The 14830-nt window shown below is 46.3% G+C and overlaps 1 protein-coding gene across 1 annotated transcript; it reads right to left on the minus strand.

Moving 5' to 3' along the window:
* Nucleotides 1–13053: 13053 nt before the first annotated feature.
* Nucleotides 13054–14415, minus strand: LOC139388592 (complement C1q-like protein 3). The gene is made up of 4 exons (XM_071135345.1): nucleotides 14210–14415; nucleotides 13842–13886; nucleotides 13610–13744; nucleotides 13054–13403 (listed from the first exon to the last, which is right to left on the minus strand). The coding sequence occupies exons 1-4, from the start codon at nucleotides 14352–14354 to the stop codon at nucleotides 13114–13116; spliced, it is 615 nt and encodes a 204-aa protein (XP_070991446.1). The 5' UTR covers nucleotides 14355–14415; the 3' UTR covers nucleotides 13054–13113.
* Between the last annotated feature and the right edge of the window lie 415 nt (nucleotides 14416–14830).

Genomic DNA, 14830 nt, shown 5'->3' on the forward strand with positions numbered 1-14830 from the left:
CAAGTAAATTACTATTTGCAAAGATATAGAACAAATAAAGGCTATTGAAGCAAATTGCTGCATTCCTGATTGTCACGAATACCACCGAAGGTGGCTCCCCTTCCTGTTCGGGTGGCGCTCAGCGATCGTCGTCGCCGGTCTACTAGCTGCCACCGATCCCTTATTCCTTTTCATTTGTTTTTGTCTAATTGTTTTCACCTATTCCTTGTTGGTGTTTTTGGGATGGGTGTTATTTTAGTTTGTTTTGGTCTAATTGTTTTCACCTGTTCCTTGTTGGTGTTTTTGGGATGGGTGTTATTTAAGTTTGTTTTGGTCTAATTGTTTTCACCTGTTCCTTGTTGGGGTTTTGGGATGGGTGTTATTTAAGTTTGTTTTGCCCGCTGGTGTTTGTGCGGGCTTGTTGTTGTTTTTGTTAAGTTTGTGGTTATTTGCGTTTTCGCTGTCCGGGTTTTGTAACTAAGGTTCTGGGTTTGTTTGCACCTGTGTTTAGAGCTTCACCCATGTTTGGACCTGTTACTTTGTAGAGGACATTAAAGCTTTTTCTCCCCGTTTACTTTTGCTCTCTGCGTCTGACCCCACACCCATCACTCACCCACCGTTACACCGATTCATTCTTGTTACATATACTTTAGTACAGTCAATAAAGTGAAATACTGATTTATGTGAAACATCATTCAAACTTCAAAGAGAAGTTAGTGTTTTTTTAGGTTAGTGTGTTATGAGTGTTGCATGCTTTGTGAGAATTGTTGTCAGTGTTATGGTTGAACAAGCTTATTTTGAAACTTATATCAAGAGTTTTGGTGGTTTGAGGGAGTTTTGAAAAGTGGATTCAGTATTGACAGATGTTTGTTAGCAATTGAAAAAAACTGTAATAGAAAATAACTAACAGAAAATGACTCAAGTGAAAGTCACCCAGTAAAATACTACTTGAGTAAACGTCTAAAAGTATTTTGTTTTAAATATACTTAATTATCAAAAGTAAAAGTATAATCATTTCAAATTCCTTAAATTAAGCAAACCAGACGGCACCATTTTCTTGTTTATTAAATAATGGATTGCCAGGGGCACACCAACACTCAGACATAATTGACAAACAAAGCATTTGTGTAGTGAGTCTGCCAGATTAGGGGCAGAGGGATGACCAGGGATGTTCTCTTAATACGTGCTTGAATTGGACCATTTTCCTGTCCTGCTAAGCATTCAAAATGTAACGAGTACTTTTAGGGGTCAGGGAAAATGTATGGAGTAAGGAGGTTATTATTTTCGTTAGGAATGTAGTAAAGTAAAAAAATAAAAATAGTAAAGTACAGATACCCAACAAAATTACTTTTTAAAGTAGTACTTTAAATATTTTTACTTAAGTACTTTATACTACTGCCTAATCCTTTACTCAGGTATTACATGTTACAGGTCACAACATCCTAATCAGACACTCAAAATGCACCTGTTTACATATTTTAGATAGGTGCCCCACTGGCGCCATCTCGGGGTTGGCATTATGCCTATTTATCTTAACATTTTCCTTTTCATGTATAATTAGCTCGAGCACGTCATACCATTTTAATACCACAGTGAAAATACCTATTTACATTATCTACACTTAATTAATAAAACCAAAACATAAGACGTTTTTTTTTTATTGTTGGGCACCTCTGGGATGTTGGGAACCTCTGGGATGTTGGGAACCTCTGGGATGGACTGGGATGTTGGGCACCTCTGGGCTGTTGGGCACCTCTGGGATGTTGGGCACCTCTGGGATGTTGGGCACCTCTGGGATGTTGTGCACCTCTGGGATGTTGGGCACCTCTGGGATGTTGGGCACCTCTGGGATGTTGGGCACCTCTGGGATGTTGGACACCTCTGGGATGTTGGGCACCTCTGGGATGTCGGGCACCTCTGGGAGCCTTAGGGCCTCTCCTTCCTCTTCCACAGCCTCTTGAAATTGTGGAGGCACGGTCGGCAGAGAACTGCTCTGCCCTCATTATGTGTCCTGCCCACAGCGGAGCACTCTGATAGCTTGGCCTTGTTTTATTACAGGCAGATGTTTTGCATGCTGGCCATAAAAATGTTTTGACTTGGCCTGATGTGCACGTTTGTGGGCCTGACCATCCCTAATGACCTTTGGTGCGAGGAGCTTGGGAGTTGTTGGCGACAGAGAGCGAGTGCATCTATAAGCGCTGTACTGGACACAGGCCAAAATGGCTTACCACACATCTGTGCCTTCCTGCATAGCCTTTGTGATGAGAGTTTTGCCACTGCTGCTGTCCCGTCAATGTGGACTCCCAGGCTTTTGCAAACAAAGCAAAGTCTTGACTTGTGCTGGGGCCCATTATGTCACTATACCACTGTGTATGCCATATCTGCTGCTAAACTGTCCACGATCATCTCTTTTAGTGTCCACCATAATCAGAAAAGGAACGCTGAACAGATCCATTCCCCACGTTGACTGTACGTCAGAGCTGCTTTTGTAGCATTACATATGCTGCACACAGCCACAAAACACTCCGAGGGCTTTCCTGAGACCTTCGACCCCTGAGTGCCCTGCATGGATACGAGACAGAATCATTGGGCGTGGAGTTTCTGGCACTACCAATGTGTCGCCTTTGTAGACGACCTCTTCCTGCGTTGTGAGTTCGTCTTAGTCCCTCACCAGGATGGGCGTAATCTTTCTTGTGTCCGGCCAGCCTCTTAGGATAAAAGACTGTAGGCCATGGTCAAACTCAGCTTGTACAGCATATATTACGGTATTGCGGGTGACTTGTTGGTAGTGCTGCTCTAGACAATACATCTGCAATGTGAAGCTCTATTCCTTTTTTGCATACTACCTGTGGTCAATAATTCTGAAGCTTTTGCATCATCCTTTGAAGTCGCTTTAGGGTAGACAGAAGAGTTCTTTTTAAGATAACCTAAAGTGGCTTGTGATCAGTGTGCACTGTGATAAAGTCCCTACCATGAAGGTATTGATCAAAACGCTCACAGGTTAACACTATGACTGGGCACTCCTTTTCAATTAGTGCATATCCTTAAAGTGGCCAATGATATCAAGTCCGTAGGTAGGCAGCCGCCTCTGTGCTAGTGGTGGCTGTTTAACAATCTGATTGCCTTTAGATAGAGATTGAAAAACAGCTTCTCTGTACCAGCTTTGATGCACCTGTACTGACATCGCCTTCTGGATGGAAGCGGGGTGATCAGGCAGTGGCTCGGGTGGTTGCTGTCCTTGATTATCTTTTTTTGCCTTCCTGTGACAGGTGTGATCAGGTATTGTAGGTGTCCTGGAGGGCAGGTAGTTTTCCCCCGGTGATGCGTTGTGCTGATTGCAACACCCTCTGGAGAGCCCTGCAGTTGTGGGCAGTGCAGTTGCCGTACCAGGTGGTGATACAGCCCGACAGGATGCTCTCGATTGGGCACCTGTAAAAGTTATTTTTTAAGCCCCACTGTCTGTGTGCGTGGACCATTTCAGTTTGTCGGTGATATGTACACACAGGAACTTAAAACTTTCCACCTTTTCCACTGCTGTCCCGTCAATGTGGATAGAGGGGTGCTCCCTTTGCTGTTTCCTGAAGTCCACGATCATCTCTTTTGTTTTGCTGACATTGATTGCGAGGTTGTTTACCTGACACCACACTCCGAGGGCCCTCACCTCCTCCCTGTAGGCCGTCTCATCGTTGTTGGTAATCAAGCCTACCACTGTTGTAGATTCATCTCCCTTTCTCTTTGTAAGAGCTGAGTCAGGTCGTGGTCATGTTCCTGCCCTGCTTCTTCCATTGTAGCACCACAGCCGTATACCAGGATGTCATCAGCTATGGCGCTTATTCCTGGCAGTCCCTGAAGTGCATCATGTTGCCTTCGCTGATTTTCCTCTGCAGCTGGTTTCACTCCAAAAGGTAACCTCGTCTACTGTTATCTACCATTGGGGATCCAAAATGTGGTGAGATAAATACTCTCTTCATCCAAACGTACCTGCCAGTACCCATTTTTTGCATCTATAACCGAAAAGATTTTTGCTTTAGCCATGCTTGATAGGCATTTGGTAATGTGCCCTACATAAGGCTTTGTTCAGGGCACTTGGATCAAGGCAGACTCTTATTTTGCCAGGCTTTTCCACCACAACCACGCTGCTTATCCATTTAGTAGGTTTGGTGGAGCTCACCTGGCGCTAGGCATGTCCATGGCTCTAGGCACCGGAATTTGACTGAGACATTGCATGCTCTTCGTCCTCGCTCATTTGTTCCACTTGTTTGCGTTTATCCGACAGCAACTACATTATCCACATCAATCAATCAAATTTATTTATAAAGCCCTTCTTACATCAGCTGATGTCACAAAGTGCTGTACAGAAACCAAGCATAAAACCCCAAACAGCAAGCAATGCAGGTGTAGAAGCACGGTGGCTAGGAAAAACTCCTTAGAAAGGCCAGAACCTAGGAAGAAACCTAGAGAGGAACCAGGCTATGAGGAGTGGCCAGTCCTCTTCTGGCTGTGCCGGGTGGAGATTATAACAGAACATGGCCAAGATGTTCAAATGTTCATAGATGACCAACAGGGTCAAATAATAATAATCACAGTGGTTGTCAAGGGTGCAACAGGTCAGCACCTCAGGAATAAATGTCAGTTTGCTTTTCATAGCCGATCATTCAGAGTATCTCTACCGCTCCTGCTGTCTCTAGAGAGTTGAAAACAGCAGGTCTGGGACAGGTAGCACGTCCAGTGAACAGGTCAGGGTTCCATAGCCGTAGGCAGAACTAGATCGAATCGTACTACACCGGCTCTGACTCTCGTCGGATGTGGCAGGGCTTGCAAACCATTACAGACTACAAAGGGAAGCCCAGCCGAGAGCTGCCCAGTGACACGAGCCTACCAGACGAGATAAACTACTTCTATGCTCGCTTCGAGGCAAATAACACTGGAACATGCATGAGAGCATCAGCTGTTCCAGAAGACTGTGTGATCACGCTCTCCGCAGCCGATGTGAGTAAGACCTTTAAACAGGTCAACATTCAAAGGCTGCAGGGCCAGACGGATTACCAGGAAGTGTACTCTAAGCATGCGCTGACCAGCTGGCAAGTGTCTTCACTGACATTTTCAACCTCTCCCTGTCCGAGTCTGTAATACCAACATCTTTCAAGCAGAGCACCATAGTCCCTGTGCCCAAAAACACTAAGGTAACCTGCCTAAATGACTACCGACCTGTAGCACTCACGTCTGTAGCCATGAAGTGCTTTGAAAGGCTGGTCGTGGCTCACATCAACACCATTATCCCAGAAACCCTAGACCCACTCCAATTTGAATACCGCCCCAACAGATCCACAGATGACGCAATCTCTATTGCTCTCCACACTGCCCTTTCCCACCTGGACAATAGGAACACCTATGTGAGAATGCTATTCATTGACTACAGTTCAGCGTTCAACACCGTAGTGCCCACGAAGCTCATCAATAAGCTAAGGACCCTGGGACTAAACACCGTCCTTTGCAACTGGATCCTGGACTTCCCGACGGGCCACCCCTAGGTGGTAAGCGTAGGTAACAACACATCCGCCACGCTGATCCTCAACACAGGGGCTCAGTCCCCTCCTGTAATCCCTGTTCACTCATGACTGCATGGCTAGGCACAACTCCAACACCATCATTAAGTTTGCTGATGACACAGCAATGGTAGGCCTGATCAGCGACAATGATGAGACAGCCTATTGGGAAGAGGTCAGAGACCTGGCCATGTGGTGCCAGGACATCAACCTCTCCCTCAACATGATCAAGACAAAGGAGATGATTGCGGACTACAGGAAAAAGAGGACCGAGCACTCCACCATTCTCATCGACGGGGCTGTAGTGGAGCAGGTTGAGAGCTTCAAGTTCCTTGGTGTCCACATCACCAATAAACTAACATGGTCCAAGCACACCAAGACAGTCATGAAGAGGGCATGACAAAACCTATTCCCCCTCAGGAGATTTGGCATGGGTCCTCAGATACTCAAAAGGTTCTACAGCTGCACCATCGAGAGCATCCTGACTGGTTGCATCACTGTCTGGTTTGGCAACTGCTTGGCCTCCGACTGCAAGGTACTACAGAGGGTAGTGCGTATGGCCCAGTACATCACTGGGGCAAAGCTTCCTGCCATCCAGGACCTCTATACCAGGCGGTGTCAGAGGAAGGCCCTAAAAATGGTCAAAGACTCCAGCCACCCTAGTCATAGACCGTTCTCTCTGCTACCGCACGGCAAGCGATACCGGAGCACCAAGAGGCTTCTAAACAGCTTCTACCCCCAAGCTGTAAGACTCCTGAACATCTAATCAAATGGTTACCCAGACTATTTGCAGTGCAGTGCCCCCCCCCACCCCCGACTTTTACACCACTAATAAGGAGGGCCTACAGCAGCACCGAGATCTTCTGCACAGATTCTGTCAGACCTGGGCCCTGACAGTAAATCTCAGTAAGACAAAGCTAATGCTGTTCCAAAAAAGGTCCAGTTGCCAGGACAACAAATACAAATTCCATCTAGACACTGTTGCCCTAGAGCATACATACTGTACCTCGGCCTAAACATCAGCGCCACAGGTAACTTCCACAAAGCTGTGAACGATCTGAGAGACAAGGTAAGAAGGTCCTTCTACGCCATCAAAAGGAACATAAAATTCATCCTGCCGATTAGGATCTGGCTAAAAATTATTGAATCAGTTATAGAACCTATTGCCCTTCATGGTTGTGAGGTCTGGGATCCAAATTGAGACTCTGCATGCAGAATTTTGCAAAAATACAATCTGTGTACAACGTAAAATACCAATTAATGCATGCAGAGCAGAATTAGGACGATACCTGCTAATTATCAAAATCCAGAAAAGAGCCGTTAAATTCTACAAACACCTAAAAGGAAGTGATCCCCAAACCTTCCATAACAAAGCCATCACCTACAGAGAGATGAACCTGGAGAAGAGTCCTCAAAACAAGATGGTGCTGGGGCTCTATTCACAAACACAAAATGATCCCACAAAGCCCCAGGACAGCAACACAATTAGACCCAACCAAATAATGACAAAACCACAATATAATTATTTGACACATTGGAAAGAATTAACAAAAACTAGAATGCTATTTGGCCTAAACAGAGAGTATACAGTGGCAGAATACCTGACCACTGTGACTGACCCAAACTTAAGGAAAGCTTTGACTATGTACAGACTCAGTGAGCATAGCCTTGCTATTGAGAGAGGCCGCCGTAGGCAGACTTAGCTCTCAAGAGAATACAGGCTATGTGCACACTGCCCACAAAATGAGGTGGAAACTGAGCTGCACTTCCTAACCTCCTGCTAAATGTATGACCATATTAGAGACACATATTTCCCTCAGATTACACAGACCCAAAAAGAATTTGAAACCAAATCAAAATGTTAGAAAACTCATATCTATTTGGTGAAATACCACAGTGTGCCGTCACAGCAGCAAGATGTGTGACCCGTTGCCACAAGAAAAGAGCAACCAGTGAAGAACAAACACCATTGTAAATACAACCCATATTTATGTTTATTTATTTTCCCTTTTGTACTTCAAATCAAATTGAAATGAAAACTATTGGCACATCATTACAACACTGTATATAGATAGCCATAATATGACATTTGAAATGTCTCTATTCCTTTGGAACTTTTGTGAGAATAATGTTTACTGTGCATTTTTTTAATTGTTTATTTCACTTTTGTTTATCTATTTCACTTGCTTCGGCAATGTAAACATAATGTATGTTTCCCATGCCAATAAAGCCCTTTGAATTGAATTGAGAGGGGGGAAGACAGAGAGAGCGAGAGCGAGACAGAAAGAAAGGAGCAGTGCAAGCCAGGGGGAGTTTCTGCAATCCAAAAACGATTTTCAGACCAGAGTTCATGGTAGAAGAGCGAGACACATCACCTCTCCAAATTCTGAAGGTCAGCTCTAGTTTTTGTGAGACTAAAAATCCTCCCAAAATCTAATAATACTGATAGTACTGATACTGTTAGTATAGCCAACGGGAGCGCTCGTAAATGACCTGCTGTGTAGAAGTAGAGTGGATGAGAGTAAGAATCTAAATCAATCACCATGAGTTGCAAATCAACCTGGACTCCCTGGCATTGTTATTCAGTTATGGGCTGTGAGTCAAGAGCTGGAAGCCAAGAGGCAGCAGGTTGATTCAATCACACCCCCACTCTTATTGCATATTCCTCATTTGCTGGCTGTTGGTCCCAGTGTGTGTGTGTGTGTGTTCACACACTCCTCCTGCTCAATGACTCACACCCAGCGGGTGTTAAAGGTTCTTTAACCCTCCCTAAACAATCACAGCATGGAGGAGAACCTCACACCAACCCTCCTCAGGCACTTCTTATGCCCCTTACTCCGAAGAGATATTATTTAGTTCTCACACTGGTGGGATGGTGCTGTTTTGTTGTTGATGTAATCATTGATAGTGAGTGAGTCTATATACCTTGAGCAGGAACGTGAGCGATACTGTCCATCTCCTCCATCGGTGTGAGATGTGTGCATTTGGTTATCAGTGCTTCGTTTTTCCTGTAGCCTATGACTAGTCGAAAGGGTGTGTGTTTGTTTGTGTGTGTATTTTTGGATCTCAGCAAGTTACAACAGCTGTGGCAGTAATCCTGCATAGGCACACTGACATCACTGAGCTGACTGACTTGGCAAGACGGAGGGATGGAATAAAACCTTGTTGCATTGTGTGTGTGTGTGTGTGTGTGTGTGTGTGTGTGTGTGTGTGTGTGTGTGTGTGTGTGCGCGCGTTGTGTGCACGTGGCCTCATTGCCCAATATGAAGACACCAAATGTTACCCAGTCAGAATCACAGGGATAATCTATGTCTGCATAGCACACCACGGTGAATCAGAGCACTTCAAAACGTTGCTCTCATTGTAATTTACAGCCAGCCATCCTCATCATTATGTGATAATGCAACTGGATTAACATAATCCATTTGAGAGCAGCTGGGTTAGATTTATTTTCTAGAGCCACAGCATCTGCCTAATTTCTAGAAAAATGTTGTGGAATCTCCCTTTCCGTTGTACCTCCTGTGATGTATTATGTGTATTGTATACGACACAGCAGTAGAGACAGGAAATACAGCCATCTATAATATCCTTATCTTCAGCAACATACCCCCCCCCCCCCTTCCCCCCATTTTCTGTCTTTCTCCAGCACTTTTCATCCCTACGTTTATCACTCTCTCCCTCTCTCTCTCTGTTTACTGACGATGGCAAGGCTGTCTGTCGGCCTCATTCATCCCACACACACACACACTTTATTTATCCTCTGCTGCCATTGGCAACGGGGAGGCCGTTGCTAGTGCGACCAGCCAAACGGAGCGGCCGGTCGGTCAGACAGGGACAAGTATAGAATTTCCCGAGGGAGGGAGGTGAGCATGTAGGGACAGGTGTGCGTTTGTGTATGTCTGTGTGAGGAGAGGGGCAGAGGCTGGGGATGGCTGCTACGGTGGCATAGGAAAGCCAATTCTGAACCCCAATTCTGAACAAACCATAATTTGCCTTCTGTCCACTCAGACTAGCCAATCAGATCCATTTCTGTGGACTCGTACATTATGGATCCTTGATAGTAATTTCCACATCTCCATCATTGTTGAGAGGAATGTTTGGCCAATATTACTCCAATGTCTGACCAGGGCCAGTCTGGGCAGGGGACGCAAAGGACCCTAATTTTCTCTTCATCTCTTTTGTGTTGTTTGGAGATGGCCTTAGATTGCTGCTCCATGGGGGCCAGAGAGAGAAAGAACGAGATACATGGTTTCAATCTCCACTGTTGGAGGGCCTCTCTTTCTCTGCTGACTGGTGGAGGGCCTCTCTTTCTCTGCTGACTGGTGGAGGGCCTCTCTTTCTCTGCTGACTGGTGGAGGGCCTCTCTTTCTCTGCTGACTGGTGAAGGGCCTCTCTTTCTCTGCTGACTGGTGGAGGGCCTCTCTTTCTCTGCTGACTGGTGAAGGGCCTCTCTTTCTCTGCTGACTGGTGAAGGGCCTCTCTTTCTCTGCTGACTGGTGGAGGGCCTCTCTTTCTCTGCTGACTGGTGAAGGGCCTCTCTTTCTCTGCTGACTGGTGAAGGGCCTCTCTTTCTCTGCTGACTGTTTGAGGGCCTCTCTTTCTCTGCTGACTGGTGGAGGGCCTCTCTTTCTCTGCTGACTGGTGAAGGGCCTCTCTTTCTCTGCTGACTGGTGGAGGGCCTCTCTTTCTCTGCTGACTGGTGGAGGGCCTCTCTTTCTCTGCTGACTGGTGGAGGGCCTCTCTTTCTCTGCTGACTGGTGAAGGGCCTCTCTTTCTCTGCTGACTGGTGGAAGGGCCTCTCTTTCTCTGCTGACTGGTGGAGGGCCTCTCTTTCTGGTGAAGGGCCTCTCTTTCTCTGCTGACTGGTGAAGGGCCTCTCTTTCTCTCTCTGGTGGAGGGCCTCTCTTTCTCTGCTGACTGGTGAAGGGCCTCTCTTTCTCTGCTGACTGGTGGAGGGCCTCTCTTTCTCTGCTGACTGGTGGAGGGCCTCTCTTTCTCTGCTGACTGGTGAAGGGCCTCTCTTTCTCTGCTGACTGGTGGAGGGCCTCTCTTTCTCTGCTGACTGGTGAAGGGCTCTCTCTGCTTCTGGTGAAGGGCCTGCTGACTGGTGAAGGGCCTCTCTTTCTCTGCTGCTGACTGGTGAAGGGCCTCTCTTTCTCTGCTGACTGGACTGGTGAAGGGCCTCTCTTTCTCTGCTGACTGGTGAAGGGCCTCTCTTTCTCTGCTGACTGGTGGAGGGCCTCTCTTTCTCTGCTGACTGGTGAAGGGCCTCTCTTTCTCTGCTGACTGGTGGAGGGCCTCTCTTTCTCTGCTGACTGGTGGAGGGCCTCTCTTTCCTCTCTGGTGAAGGGCCTCTCTTTCTCTGCTGACTGGTGAAGGGCCTCTCTTTCTCTGCTGACTGGTGAAGGGCCTCTCTTTCTCTGCTGACTGGTGAAGGGCCTCTCTTTCTCTGCTGACTGGTGGTGAAGGGCCTCTCTTTCTGCTGACTGGTGAACTGCTGACTGGGAGGGCCTCTCTTTCTCTGCTGACTGGTGGAGGGCCTCTCTTTCTCTGCTGACTGGTGGAGGGCCTCTCTTTCTCTGCTGACTGGTGGAGGGCCTCTCTTTCTCTGCTGACTGGTGAAGGGCCTCTCTTTCTCTGCTGACTGGTGAAGGGCCTCTCTTTCTCTGCTGACTGGTGAAGGGCCTCTCTTTCTCTGCTGACTGGTGGAGGGCCTCTCTTTCTCTGCTGACTGGTGGAGGGCCTCTCTTTCTCTGCTGACTGTTTGAGGGCCTCTCTTTCTCTGCTGACTGGTGGAGGGCCTCTCTTTCTCTGCTGACTGGTGAAGGGCCTCTCTTTCTCTGCTGACTGGTGAAGGGCCTCTCTTTCTCTGCTGACTGGTGGAGGGCCTCTCTTTCTCTGCTGACTGGTGGAATCAATCCCTTTTTGTCCACCAGTCTGCCTGCCTTGAGTATTACAGGCCTAAACCTGTCGTTTTTCATTTAGGCCAAAAATGTCATTTCTTTGCTGTGTTGTCTTGCAGTATTACTTAACGTCCTCGATGCAAACATCATTTATTATTTGGAGTGGATTTCATTAACACAGGCCTCCTTTTCACTTTGTCATACAGGCCAGTAGTGAGGAGTGAATGCAATGTTGTTGATCGTCTGTATTTTCAAATATTGGTCGTGGCAGCATCATTTTATGGGTATTCTTATCACCTGCAGACACCGGGGAGTTTGTCAGGATCAAAATAAAGATGAGGAGCAAAGCCCAGGTAAAAAATTTGACGAAAACCCGCCGTCGTCGTCTGAAAACCCTGGGATAGAATTACAATTTTCAGCAGGACAATTGCGCAAATTTGAGTGCCAAAGACACACCAGAATACTTTCCAATTGTCGTCTGGTGTACCTGAATGTGCCCGTCACAGTCCTGACTTAAATCTGCTTGAAAATCAGAAACAAGGTTTGAATATCGCTGTCCATCAATGATTCCCAACCAAATTGAATAAATATGAGACATTTTGACAAAGACAATGGATATAAACGTCCCTTTTTCAGGACATAATTCGTAAAAATCCAAATAACTTCACAGATCTTCATTGTAAAGGGTTTAAACACTGTTTTCCATGCTTGTTCAATGAACCATAAACAATTAATTTGGACTGAGGGCTTGTAGGCCTGTTGTAAGGCAGGTCCTCACCAGACATCACCGGAAACAACGTCGCCTATGGGCACAAACCCACCGTCGCTGGACGAGACAGGACTGGCAAAAAGTGCTCTTCACTGACGAGTCGCAGTTTTGTCTCAAGGCAGGGGTGATGGTCGGATTTGACAATGCCACAAGCCATACTGCTCGTTCTGTGCGTGATTTCCTGCAAGACAGGAATATCAGTGTTCTGCCATGGCCAGCGAAGAGCCCAGATCTCAATCCTATTGAGGGGGGGGGGGGGGGTTTCTATAATTTCTCTTCCACTTTGATAATGTGGAGTAGGTTGTGTATATTAGTAGGAAAAAAAATCTAATTGAATCCCAAATGTGAAATGTGAAGACTGCGTAAGAGGTGTGTAGACTTTCACCAGCGACTATACGCATTCAGTGTTCCTGCAGTTTGTCATTATGGCTCCTCTGTGGTGATATATGACGTGTGTACGCACATCCACAGGACACACACACACAACGTCAGTACAAAGGTAAGACAATGGCCTTGGCCGCAGTGGGTCTGTTGTTCAGACGTCTTGTCGTTGATCCAGCATCTCTGGCAGCAGCAGCGAGCAGCTCAGCCCACAGGATTTCCATGGTGTCAACTGACTGTCACAGCACAGGGACCAGCAGCACATTAATACCCTGGCATAACATTACATTAGGTAATGACCTAGCTAGTGGCCTCAGGAGACATTTACAGATCCAAATAGGTCCGTTTAACACATTAGTCAGGAGGGGGCCAGAAAACCACCAGATAAAACACAGTAAGACAATTCACTTTTATTTTGTTTCACTCATACAGATATGATGTATTTGTTTTTGAAAACCTATACTGTGTGGCCAAATTAATATCTTGTCAATCAATTCACATTTTTACAAAACCTCAGTTAAATCAACTGGTCTTGTTACACAGTGAACAGTAGGAACCCAGTAAAGGTGTTGTAGTTATTACGGTCGTCATAGAGGACCCGGTTAGCCCAGAGCTGGATGTACACACCGTCTCCCACCTCCAGTTGCACTACCGCTGCGTTGCTAGCGCTTTCGTGGACATTCATACTGTCATCAGTGTTCCACGTAGTAACCAGCATCTCACTGTTCTTCATCAGAGACACGACAGAGTTGGGACGGCCAGAGTTGTTGCTGTACATGGAGTAGCGGAAGCAGTACATCCCTCTGACCATGGCTGTGAAGATGCCTATGAAGGAAGATAAATAACACTACCTGATTGACCACACACACACACACACACACACACACACACACACACACACACACACACACACACACACACACACACACACACACACACACACACACACACACCACACACACATATACACACACACACACACACACACACACACACACACACACACACACACACACACACACACACAGTACCTGTAGCAGGATTGTAGCTACTCCCGGTGTTGGAGAAGACTCTTTTGTACTGTAAAGGGGTATTGGTTGTGAAGGGTCCAATATGCCCACCGCCAGAGTCTCTGAGAGCTGCAGAGAAGGCCACCTTTGGCTGGGCTGGGGAATGAATGAATGAACAAACAATCAAGTAGATATCAAGAAGGACATAACTAGATAGATGCCACTTTGAGGAAGAGTGGAACCTTGCTCTTACCAGTTGATAAGCTCTTCTTCAAGGCTTTCAGTTCTTCCTCTTGAGCTGTAATAACAGAAAATATTTTGTAATAAAACCTCAACATTACAGTGTAGTAAAGGCTCAACAAATTATTATTATTGTCATTATTATTATTTTTTTTACCTTTATTTCACTAGGCAAGTCCGTTAAGAACAAATTCTTATTTACCATGACGGCCTACACCGGCCAAACCCGGACAACGCTGGGCCAATTGTGCGTCGCCCTATGGGAATCGTATTCAAGATAGTCATCCATAAGATGAATAAATAAATGAAATAAGAATACGTGTGTGACGCTGTGTAACACGTCACAGAATGCTTTGCTTGTTACATCTCTGTGCTACTTACCTGTATTCACTTTCTTCAGCTCCTCCACCTGACTCTCACTGCCCTGTAGCTTGGTCTCCACAGCTCCCAGTTTCTGTCCCATGGCCCCAAAACTTTCCTTCAGGGCAGCCTGCGTCTGGTCCATGGTTCCTAGTCTCTCTTTCATGGCTGCAAGTTCCCTGAACAAGGCACAGGTGTCGGGCAGACAGACAGCTAGACTAGCCCCAGTCCCCAGGTACCCCTCACTGTCCCGATTACCGCCCAGTCCCCTGGACAGGCCGCAGCACAGAGACAGCAGTAGTAAGGCTAGAACTTCATTCATTCTTATTATATATTCTGAAAAAGACTAGAATGTTCTGAGTAGTCTTAAAGAACGGACTGTTCTGCGTAGCTCGAGTGCTCCTCTTTATACTGTCCCCACACCCAGGGTTATAAAGGGGGCTGGCGACAGAGAGGACTATGTCACTCAAAGTTCTGTTGATAACTCTGTTGATGACATTGTATGTGTGTGCAGGGTTAAGAAACTCTAGTTTACATTACTGTAATTAAGTGTAATTCCTGAACATATGAGGCAGGAACAAAAACTCCCACATTTCCAAGCACACTTCTTGTGTTTATATATTGCCAACTTGTCAGGTTTGT

This window comes from Oncorhynchus clarkii, chromosome 29 (genome assembly GCF_045791955.1).
Source record: "Oncorhynchus clarkii lewisi isolate Uvic-CL-2024 chromosome 29, UVic_Ocla_1.0, whole genome shotgun sequence".
In the NCBI taxonomy this organism is placed as follows: domain Eukaryota; kingdom Metazoa; phylum Chordata; class Actinopteri; order Salmoniformes; family Salmonidae; genus Oncorhynchus; species Oncorhynchus clarkii.

Bases quoted from the DNA above. Each gene is read 5' to 3' on its own strand.
- LOC139388592 (XM_071135345.1), bottom strand. From the start codon at position 14,354: ATGAAAGAGAGACTAGGAACCATGGACCAGACGCAGGCTGCCCTGAAG. The intron at 13,887-14,209 runs GTAAGTAGCACA...CTGTTATTACAG, and splicing joins GCTGAAGAAAGTGAATACAG to CTCAAGAGGAAGAACTGAAA. The intron at 13,404-13,609 runs GTACTGTGTGTG...CTTCCTTCATAG, and splicing joins TAGCTACAATCCTGCTACAG to GCATCTTCACAGCCATGGTC.